At 43.6% G+C, this 11945-nt stretch overlaps 1 protein-coding gene across 1 annotated transcript; it reads right to left on the minus strand.

Annotated features, from left to right (window-relative positions):
• Nucleotides 1-1214: 1214 nt before the first annotated feature.
• cib3 (calcium and integrin binding family member 3) lies at nucleotides 1215-11251 on the minus strand. Its single transcript, XM_020466538.2, has 6 exons — nucleotides 11075-11251; nucleotides 9675-9709; nucleotides 8140-8251; nucleotides 7544-7691; nucleotides 2472-2667; nucleotides 1215-1836 (listed from the first exon to the last, which is right to left on the minus strand). Exons 1-6 carry the CDS (start codon nucleotides 11123-11125, stop codon nucleotides 1815-1817), a joined length of 564 nt encoding a protein of 187 aa, XP_020322127.1. The 5' UTR covers nucleotides 11126-11251; the 3' UTR covers nucleotides 1215-1814.
• Nucleotides 11252-11945: the final 694 nt, after the last annotated feature.

Consider the following 11945-nt stretch of genomic DNA (forward strand, 5'->3'; position numbering starts at 1 on the left):
AAAAACAATGACCACTACAGTAATGTGATGTGATAATGTGGCTCAGTTAGTAGAGCATGTATGGTACTTGTAATGCTAGGGTTGTGGGTTCGATTCCCACAGGGGACCAGTATGAAAATATATACACCCACTACTGTAAATTGCTCTGTTTAAGAGTGTCTACTAAAATAGAAGAGGAATGAATAGACCATTTCAGTTTACACATAGAAATAAGTTGCATTTGCAAAGTATTTGAAGAAACTGGAAAACATATATCAGGCTTTATAAAGTACTTTTATATTCCACAACTATTATCAGATTAACTGTTTTGTAAAGATAATTATCAGACTGAAGTTACAAATGCTGGTAAACAGTCAAATACATGTCGTTTTTTTATTTTATTCACAAAGGTAGTGCTCTGGGTCTTTACTAGTCCTGTATTAGTGGACAGATATAGATGTCTTCAATCCTGGCAAAAACTGCAGCACAGCCACCCCCAAACCACTTCCAGTGGCTACGGACAGTAGAGGTGAGCACAAAGGAGACTACTTTTATCTTTTTTATTTTAATGGCTTGACATCTTTACAACAGTGTAGAAAAAGACAGGTGTGTGTCATTTTAGTCCAAACATTTTCTGTCAAAACGACCTCTAAAATGTGTTATCCATCTGTCCTTGTTCTTTTTGTCAGTACGTGGCGAACTTCCACTTGACACCAATGCATGACTAAGTGGAAAAGTAGGTTTAGGAAAAGTCAGAGTTCACCCCCCTAAATGCATATCACTTACATAGCTTTTTTTATGACCACATCTTTATTCCATTGTCGATTGTGAGGTACACCATGAGAAAGAAATGACATTTTAAGAAAATATAAAATGCTGTTTTTAATATATCACATTCAAAAGAGAGAAGAGATCTACTGTAATTGTACTGTACTTAATACAATCATATTGAAATTGATCTACAGTTTTGTAGATATCTGCACTTTGATTGAATAAAATATAATCATTTTAAAGAGCTGTGAGTCATCATTTTTTTTCTTCAAAGGGGCAGTCTGGAATTGGTACATACATTTTTGGACTTTAATCTTAATATATAGTCACTGATTCTTGAAGAATAAACATATACATTCCTCATGAGCTTAGTTTGACTGTCTTACCCCATCAGAACCCCAAATACAAGCTTGTTTTACAAAAAAAAAATGTAAACAATATAATTGTAAACAAACACGGTATAGCTTGAAACTATAATTTTGATCTCATGGATGGTCGGCCCTCGCATCCATAGCTTCATCTATGAATTTGAGAGTGGTTACATTTCTCCAGCCGCCTCCCTCAGCTGTTTACCAAAGAAGAGTTGGGGTGCACGACTCCTTTGTTGTTGTTTCAACCTCAGATTGCCTCTTTATATGACATTGTATGACTGTATCCAGAATGATTAAGCACAATTGACTGTTAGCTGAACCCATGATTTTATAATGGAGTGTTAATTCATACATGACACAGATGCCTCACCCTCCACTGCCCCTCCATGGTTCAGTGGAATATGAGGGAAGATGTTTATTTTACAGCCTGGTGTAACTGAGCCTTCATTGAAGAGAATACAAATCAACTGTTGGCCGTCATAGCTAATGAGCCCTGTCCTGATAGCTACAATAGCTCTATAATAATAGACTATTCAGCTGTCAACAGGTCAGTGGGCTGTCTCCGGCCTACATCAAAGTAAAAAGCAACTAGCCTAAGCCTGCATAGTGCACACTTTAAAGGTCCCTATACCATCTTTGGTAGAGAAAATGTTTGGATCCATGGTGGTAGTGTCCATGGCATCTCTTTAGTCTTCATATCCTTATATGGAAGGTGCTGTGGAAGAAAAGTCAACATGTTAGAATTTGTTCAAAATGAGTTATGCTGCATTCAAGAACACTCAGAACTGGGAAACCTCCGACTTCACCGTGTTCAAGACAACTCAGAATTGGGAAACCTCCTACTTCAGTGTGCGTTGATGACAACTCAGAACTTGGAAAACTCCTACTACAGTGCATTCAAGAACACTCAGAACTGGGAAACCTCCGACTTCACCGTGTTCAAGACAACTCAGAATTGGGAAACCTCCTACTTCAGTGCGTTGATGACAACTCAGAACTGGGAAAACTCCTACTTCAGTGCGTTCAAGACAACTCAGAATTGGGAAACCTCCTACTTCAGTGCGTTCAAGACAACTCAGAACTGGGAAACCTCCGACTTCAGTGCGTTCAAGACAACACCCAACTGCAAAAAATTGTTTTGAACAGTCATCTAACTCAGAATTACAAGTCGGAAACTCTGACATCATCCTAGAGCTCGGACTTCTCCGACCTAAAGATCACTGATGTCATGATTTTCCCAGTCCGAGATTATTTTTTTCCTGAGTTCCCAGTTGTTTGGCTAAATTAAAGTTAAGAACTGCCCAGGAAAAGAAATGCTTGGCCATTGGTTAGGTGACAACTACTGCAGACCTGAGGAAGTCTGGAGCACGGACGATCATGTGCTGGAAGTCCTCCAGTGAGAGACGTCCATCGTTGTCCAGGTCGGCCTCGTCGATCACCTTCTCACATACCATCCTGACCTCGTCCTCCGTTAGCTCATTCCGCGTCAGCTTGTTCAGCGTCTTCTCCAGGTCAGACTTACACAGGAAGTCATCATTGTTGAAGTCTGAGAGGATTGGAGGAGGAACAGAAACAGTAGTAGGATGTCATTATTCAAATGATCAGTTAAAGATTAAAGTTCACATTCACCTCTTTTAGTTTACAGCTTACTTTGGTCCCTGGTAGTAGCAGTGTACTAAAGGGAAAGAGGGATACCTAGTCAGTTGTACAACTGAAATGTGTCTTCTGCATTTAACCCAACCCCTCTGAATCAGAGAGGTACAGGGGGCTGCCTTAAATCAACATCAATGTCTTCAGCGCCTGTGGAACAGTGGGTTAACTGCCTTGCTCAGGGCCAGAATAACAGATTTTTACCTTGTCAGCTCAGGGATTCGATTCAGCAACCTTTGGTTACTGACCCAACGCTCTGAACACTAGGCTAGGGTGCTTTTCGGGAAGCATAGACTTCCCTTTTTGTCCTGTAACTAAACATTTCCAAACAGAGCCTTCCTTTGCGTTTTATTGACCCATGACCGCGGTCATGTCACTGCATAGCCGCCTGCGGTGAAACGTCATCTGTCATCGCCAGTTAATTAGGGTGACTCAAGCAACACAGACCGTGCAAGGCCTTTTTTTGTACAGGCCTGCCCTGTCCATGCAGCGTGTTTGGGCCCCTCTATAATGCCCTTATCAATCATTCACAGAGATGGGGCAAAATGAGTGGCTAATAAGTCTGGCTGCACTGCATCTGACTGGCTGACTTACTGCAAATCTTTCATTGAATCAGATTTATCACAAAACTATTTGATGTTGCCAATTATTTGAATGATTACTTCATTGGCGAACTTCACAGGAAATGTCAACAACGAACAGTGAGCCATCGTATTCATGCATAAAAACAAATAATGAAGGAAAAGCATTGCAAGTTAGAATTTATATAGTTAGTGTGGGAGAGGATGGTAGCTGACTCTATAGCCACTCCTACTGACTCTATAGCCACTCCTACTGACTCTATAGCCACTCCTACTGAGGATGGTAGCTGACTCTATAGCCACTCCTACTGACTCTATAGCCACTCCTACTGACTCTATAGCCACTCCTACTGACTCTATAGCCACTCCTACTGACTCTATAGCCACTCCTACTGAGGATGGTAGCTGACTCTATAGCCACTCCTACTGACTCTATAGCCACTCCTACTGACTCTATAGCCACTCCTACTGACTCTATAGCCACTCCTACTGAGGATGGTAGCTGACTCTATAGCCACTCCTACTGACTCTATAGCCACTCCTACTGACTCTATAGCCACTCCTACTGAGGATGGTAGCTGACTCTATAGCCACTCCTACTGACTCTATAGCCACTCCTACTGACTCTATAGCCACTCCTACTGACTCTATAGCCACTCCTACTGAGGATGGTAGCTGACTCTATAGCCACTCCTACTGACTCTATAGCCACTCCTACTGACTCTATAGCCACTCCTACTGAGGATGGTAGCTGACTCTATAGCCACTCCTACTGAGGATGGTAGCTGACTCTATAGCCACTCCTACTGAGGATGGTAGCTGACTCTATAGCCACTCCTACTGAGGATGGTAGCTGACTCTATAGCCACTCCTACTGAGGATGGTAGCTGACTCTATAGCCACTCCTACTGAGGATGGCAGCTGACTCTATAGTCACTCCTACTGAGGATGGTAGCTGACTCTATAGCCACTCCTACTGAGGATGGTAGCTGACTCTATAGCCACTCCTACTGAGGATGGTAGCTGACTCTATAGTCACTCCTACTGAGGATGGTAGCTGACTCTATAGCCACTCCTACTGAGGATGGTAGCTGACTCTATAGCCACTCCTACTGAGGGTGGTAGCTGACTCTATAGCCACTCCTACTGAGGATGGTAGCTGACTCTATAGACACTCCTACTGAGGATGGTAGCTGACTCTATAGCCACTCCTACTGAGGGTGGTAGCTGACTCTATAGCCACTCCTACTGAGGATGGTAGCTGACTCTATAGCCACTCCTACTGAGGATGGTAGCTGACTCTATAGCCACTCCTACTGAGGATGGTAGCTGACTCTATAGCCACTCCTACTGAGGATGGTAGCTGACTCTATAGCCACTCCTACTGAGGATGGTAGCTGACTCTATAGCCACTCCTACTGAGGATGGTAGCTGACTCTATAGCCACTCCTACTGAGGATGGTAGCTGACTCTATAGCCACTCCTACTGAGGATGGTAGCTGACTCTATAGCCACTCCTACTGAGGATGGTAGCTGACTCTATAGCCACTCCTACTGAGGATGGTAGCTGACTCTATAGTCACTCCTACTGAGGATGGTAGCTGACTCTATAGCCACTCCTACTGAGGATGGTAGCTGACTCTATAGCCACTCCTACTGAGGATGGTAGCTGACTCTATAGTCACTCCTACTGAGGATGGTAGCTGACTCTATAGCCACTCCTACTGAGGATGGTAGCTGACTCTATAGCCACTCCTACTGAGGATGGTAGCTGACTCTATAGCCACTCCTACTGAGGATGGTAGCTGACTCTATAGCCACTCCTACTGAGGATGGTAGCTGACTCTATAGTCACTCCTACTGAGGATGGTAGCTGACTCTATAGCCACTCCTACTGAGGATGGTAGCTGACTCTATAGCCACTCCTACTGAGGATGGTAGCTGACTCTATAGCCACTCCTACTGAGGATGGTAGCTGACTCTATAGCCACTCCTACTGAGGATGGTAGCTGACTCTATAGCCACTCCTACTGAGGATGGTAGCTGACTCTATAGCCACTCCTACTGAGGATGGTAGCTGACTCTATAGCCACTCCTACTGAGGATGGTAGCTGACTCTATAGCCACTCCTACTGAGGATGGTAGCTGACTCTATAGCCACTCCTACTGAGGATGGTAGCTGACTCTATAGCCACTCCTACTGAGGATGGTAGCTGACTCTATAGCCACTCCTACTGAGGATGATAGCTGACTCTATAGCCACTCCTACTGAGGATGGTATCTGACTCTATAGCCACTCCTACTGAGGATGGTAGCTGACTCTATAGCCACTCCTATCTGTCATATCTTTAATCTGAGCCTAGAGGAAAGTCTTTGTCCTCAGGCCTGGAGGGAAGCCAAAGTCATTCCGCTACCCAATAATGGTAAAGCAACCTTTACTGGTTCTAACATCAGACCTATCAGCTTGCTGCCAGCTCTTAGCAAACTGTTGGAAAAAATTGTGTTTCACCAAATACAATGCTATTTCTCTGTAAACAAATTAACAACAGACTTTAAGCACGCTTATAGAGAAGGGCACTCAACATGTACTGCGCTGACACAAATGACTGATGATTGGTTGAAATAAATTGATAATAAAAGGATTGTGGGAACTGTGCTGTTAGATTTCAGTGCAGCCTTTGATATTATTGACCATAACCTGTTGTTGAAAAAACGTATGTGTTTTGGCTTTTCAGCCTCTGCCATATTGTGGATTCAGAGCTATCTATCTAATAGAGGGTTTTCTTTAAATGGATGCTTCCCTAATGTCATACATGTAAAGTGCGGTGTACCGCAGGGCAGCTCTCTAGGCCCTCTACTCTTTTCTATGTTTACCAATGACCTGCCACTGGCATTAAACGAAGCATGTACGTCCATGTATGCTGATGATTCAACCATATACACATCAGCAACCACAGCTAATGAAATCACTGAAACCCTTAAGAAAGAGTTGCAGTCTGTTTTGGAATGGGTGGCCAGTAATAAACTGGTCCTGAACATCTCTAAAACTAAAAGCATTGTATTTGGTACAAATCATTCCCTAAGTTCTAGATCTCAGCAGAATCTGGTAATGAATGGTGTGTCTGTTGAACAAGTTGAGGAGACTAAATGACTTGGCGTTACCTTAGATTGTAAACTGTCCTGGTCAAAACATATAGATTCAATGGTTGTAAAGATGGGGAGAGGTCTGTCCGTAATACAGAGATGCTCTGCTTTTTTGACACCACACTCCAGAAATTCTGCAGGCTCTAGTTTTGTCTGATCTTGATTATTGTCCAGTCGTGTGGTCCAGTGCTGCAAGGGAAGACCTAGTTAAGCTGCAGCTGGCCCAGAACAGAGTGGCACATCTTGCTCTTCATTGTAATCAGAGGGCTGATATAAATACTATGCATGCCAGTCTCTCTTGGCTAACAGTTGAGACTGACTGCATCACTTCTTCTTTCTATTTAGAAACATTCATGTGTTGAAAATCCCAAATTGTGTTGCATAGTCAACTTAGACACAGCTCTGACCAGTGGTGTGCCGTGGGCCTGGGCCTTCAGTGAGGTCCTACACAGTCCCACCCGAATTGATGATGCCATGGCTCACCACTGGCTCTGACACACAGGCTTATCCCACCAGACACGCCAACAGGGATCTTTTCACAGTCCCTAAATCCAGAACAAATTCAAGATAGTGTACAGTATTACAGTATTACATAGAGCCATTTTGTATCGAACTCCGTTCCATCTCATATTTCTCAAATAAACAGCAAACCTGGTTTTTAAAAAACAGATGAAGAAACGCCTCACGACACAACGCCTCTCCCCTATTGGACCTAGATATTCTGTGTGTATTAATATGTAGCTATTTATGTAGTTCTGTCCTTGGGCTGTTCTGGTCTATTTAATGTTCTGTATTATATCATGTTTCCTGTTCTGTGTTGGACCCCAGGAAGAGTAGCTGCTGCTTTTGCAACAGCTAATGGGGATCCTAATAAAATACCAAAACTCCAAATACCAAACATCAAGTTGCTGATTATGTTAAAATGATATTATTTCTTGCTGGGCAGATTGTTTCACATAACCAAAACAGTTTTGAGAGCAAACCAGAAGTATTTCTGACCTGCTGATGGTAGATGTTATTAAAGGCATACACATCTCACACACTGACCGTATATTTTAAATGCATAGTAGGCTTTCAGATCTCGTGGAGCCATCTCACTCAGCACGGAGAACATATCCAGGAAGTCATCCAGGGTCATGTTTCCCTCTCCGTCCTCCGAGAAAACCTCAGCGATCCTCTGGCGGAACGGGTTGTCCTGAGGAGAGACACATTGACTGCGTTAGCACGCTGAGCTAAAGCTTTGACGTTCCCTTTGGGGGAGCTAACACAATCACAGGGAATAAGCCAGAAGGGACAGGATAGGAAATACAAGAGTACTGCGTCGATATCAGTTGTTTCTGCTGTTGTCGTTGTGAGGAAATGTGTGTATATGTAAAGAAGCTCATAGTGGACCCAGTCGTACTCAGTGCCCTGTAGGTCGCCCTGGCCTTCTTGTGGTTTATTAGAGTCAGATAACATATAGCCAACCGTTCAGAGACTACTGTCAATTAGTTGTGTATTAATAATGGATGGACACATTCCAAATTGTACCCTATGCCCTAGATAGCGTTTAGGGTCAAAACAGGTGCAGTAGAAAGGGAACAAGTTGTCATTTGGGACTTATCCACTAATATGTGTGTGCAAACACGGGACAGAGGGTATACCTTCAGTTCTGGCATGCTGCCAATGAGCTCGTATGGTAGCCTCACATCTGGCTGGTCTGTGTAGTCGAGAGGAACGAGCTGTGGTGCCAAGTCTCGATAACGGTCGAATAGTCTAGGAGGGGGGAAAGAAAGTTGAACCTGAAGTATATCAGATGTGCAGACTGGATAATATCCACTTTCTATATCAAATAAAATAATAAGAGATTTCAAAGAATAGCAGGTCAATTTGTGAAGTGAACAAATATACACGTGCTGTTAAAGCCTAGTAAACAACTTTGTTGAAACTGCAGTAGAGTACAGTAGAGTGCAGTAGAGTACAGTAGAGTGCAGTAGAGTACAGTAGAGTGCAGTAGAGTACAGTAGAGTACAGTAGAGTACAGTAGAGGGCAGTACAGTAGAGTACAGTAGAGTGCAGTAGAGTACAGTAGAGTGCAGTAGAGTGCAGTAGAGTACAGTAGAGTGCAGTAGAGTACAGTAGAGTACAGTAGAGTGCAGTAGAGTACAGTAGAGTACAGTAGAGTGCAGTAGAGTACAGTAGAGTACAGTAGAGTGCAGTAGAGTACAGCAGAGTACAGTAGAGTGCAGTAGAGTACAGTAGAGTACAGTAGAGTGCAGTAGAGTACAGTAGAGTACAGTAGAGTGCAGTAGAGTACAGTAGATACAGTAGAGTACAGTAGAGTGCAGTAGAGTGCAGTAGAGTACAGTAGAGTGCAGTAGATACAGTAGAGTACAGTAGAGTACAGTAGATACAGTAGAGTACAGTAGATACAGTAGAGTACAGTAGAGTACAGTAGATACAGTAGAGTGCAGTAGAGTACAGTAGAGTACAGTAGATACAGTAGAGTACAGTAGAGTACAGTAGATACAGTAGAGTACAGTAGAGTACAGTAGATACAGTAGAGTGCAGTAGAGTACAGTAGATACAGTAGAGTACAGTAGATACAGTAGATACAGTAGAGTACAGTAGAGTACAGTAGAGTACAGTAGATACAGTAGAGTGCAGTAGAGTACAGTAGATACAGTAGAGTACAGTAGATACAGTAGATACAGTAGAGTGCAGTAGAGTGCAGTAGAGTACAGTAGAGTGCAGTAGAGTACAGTAGAGTACAGTAGAGTGCAGTAGATACAGTAGAGTACAGTAGAGTACAGTAGAGTACAGTATATTCAACCTAAGCAATGTGTAAAGCAGAAGCGTTGGTCTCAGGCTTTTGTTTTGACATGTGAGCTCAGATAACAATACAGTATGTATGTCCCTGTATCTTTGGTCTACTGTTACATGTGTGTGTGTGTGTGTGTGTGTGTGTGTGTGTGTGTGTGTGTGTGTGTGTGTGTGTGTGTGTGTGTGTGTGTGTGTGTGTGTGTGTGTGTGTGTGTACAGAATAACTTTCATCCTAGTGAAAGGTTTCACGATGCAGAACTGAACAAAATCCAAGCAGCTACATTTGAAAGTGGTTAAGTGTCATATTCTGCCTAGGCTTAGTTAGTTATACTGAATACTTAACTAGTTCAAACATCATGTAGGAGCTTCCTCTCACCTTAGAATTTCCTTCCTTGTGAAGAATGTGCAGTCCTGCAAATGCAACATTTTTTAAGATGTATTTTATTTCATCTTTATTGTAGTAGGCAAGCCAGTTAGGAAGACATTGTTATTAACAATGATGGCCTACCCCGGCCGAACCCTACCCCGGCCGAACCCGGCCGAACCCTACCCCGGCCGAACCCTGCCCCGGCCGAACCCTACCCCGGCCGAACCCTACCCCGGCCGAACCCTACCCCGGCCAAACCCTACCCCGGCCAAACCCTACCCTGGAATCGAACCAGGGTCTGTAGTGATGCCTCTAGCACTGAGATGTAGTGCATTAGACCGCTGCGCCACTCAGGAGTCCCAAAACACTATTTTAAAAAATAATGATTCACAGCTACAACAATTCAAGAGGTTCCTTTTTCATTTTAAGAAAGTGACTTGTGGCTCAGATTAAACATTGTGCTGTGGTTGTCTCACTAGCTTTGGTTTGTCAGACCTGAATAAGACCACACAGCTGTGGTCCATAACATCACATTAAGCACTTGACCGTTTCTCTGTGTCTGTTGCTGTGTCTGTTTTCTCAGCTCACAGCTGCAAAGGAAGTGTGCCAAGACCTGTGTTTTGTATCAATGCACTCCATTCACTAATTACAGTACCCCATTCACTAATTACAGTACCCACATCCACTAATTACAGTACCCCCATCCACTAATTACAGTACCACATCCACTAATTACAGTACCCCCATCCACTAATTACAGTACCCACATCCACTAATTACAGTACCCCCATCCACTAATTACAGTACCACATCCACTAATTACATTACCCCCATCCACTAATTACAGTACCCCCATCCACTAATTACAGTACCCCCATCCACTAATTACAGTACCCCCATCCACTAATTACAGTACCCCATCCACTAATTACAGTACCCCCTAATCACGAATTACAATACCCAATCCACTAATTACAGTACCCCAATCACAAATAACAATACCCCCTTCCACTTATTACAGTACCCCCCAATTCACTAATTACAGTACCCCAATCACAAATAACAATACCCCCATTCACTAATTACAGTACCCCCTTCCACTAATTACAGTATCCCAATCACAAATTACAATACCCCCATTCACTAATTACAGTACCCCAATCACAAATTACAATACCCCTATTCACTAATTACAGTACCCCTAATCACAAATTACAATACCCCCATTCACTAATTACAGTACCCACATGAAAGCAACACCAAGCTAGACGGGTGAAGCAATTTGTCTCAATCAACAAGCTATGTGAAGAAAGTTAGTCATCACCACACTGAGGGGGTTAAATACACACACACACACACACACACACACACACACACACACACTCAAACACAAACACATACACACCGACCTGATACGCATCAAGCTGCTGCGCCGTGAAGATCGTCTGCTTATTCCCCATTTCTCAGCCCACCACCCTGGTGCCTCTGTGCCATGGCACGTATCAGTATGAAGGCAGGCCTGTGGTGTGGTGGACTGTGGATATGTCAGATATGAAATGGCTGCATGGGGGGACAAAGGGAGGCCAGGTTGCCAGGTTAGATCGGGTGTCTCCTGCCACCGAGCCCTTTGGTTCTCTTTATAATGGCAGCATTTCATCATTCCCCCCCCCACCACCACCGCCACCACCACCACCACCACCATCTGAATGGCAGCCGCTTTGACAGCAGAGAATAAGGGCTGTCTTCCAGCATGCCTTCAGCGTTGTATCAGCCTTTAGTGCTGCTCTGTGGCTGACTGATGCCTCACACTGCTCTCAGGTTACAACTGCATGTGTCCCAAAATGGAACCCTATTCCCTATATATTGGACTACACTTGACCGGAGCCCCTGGTTAAAAGTAGGGGCTGTGGTCAAAAGTAGTACACCATACAGGGAAATAGGGTGCCATTGTCTTTTACAACTGGGGCTTGGGAGTGGGCATGCAAGACTTTTTTGCGGGATTATTATTTATGTATAACTCTGAGAATTGTATATTTACATGTTTACTGGCTATATTGACATAGTTTTTTTCCAATGTTAATTGAAACATGATTATTGACACAACCAATATGTTGAGAAATGATATCCATCTCAGCACACCGTGGGTGAACTCTTGGATAAGGCCAGTGTTCTGGTATTTAGGGTCACTGCACATGTCCTCTCTTCTTGGCAGTGGCACATTGATGAGAACACCACCTGTTAGGACCTGCATTCAACTCCCGGCACAATAGGTTGTATCCA

Source organism: Oncorhynchus kisutch, linkage group LG30 (genome assembly GCF_002021735.2).
Source record: "Oncorhynchus kisutch isolate 150728-3 linkage group LG30, Okis_V2, whole genome shotgun sequence".
NCBI lineage: Eukaryota > Metazoa > Chordata > Actinopteri > Salmoniformes > Salmonidae > Oncorhynchus > Oncorhynchus kisutch.

What these genes read in the sequence shown, in the direction of transcription:
- cib3 (XM_020466538.2), bottom strand. Translation starts at nt 11,125, where the DNA reads ATGGGGAATAAGCAGACGATCTTCACGGCGCAGCAGCTTGATGCGTAT. An exon ending in AGCAGCTTGATGCGTATCAG is followed by an intron (nt 9,710 to 11,074) that starts GTCGGTGTGTAT and finishes TTGCATTTGCAG; the next exon opens with GACTGCACATTCTTCACAAG. An exon ending in ACAAGGAAGGAAATTCTAAG is followed by an intron (nt 8,252 to 9,674) that starts GTGAGAGGAAGC and finishes CCCCCCTCCTAG; the next exon opens with ACTATTCGACCGTTATCGAG.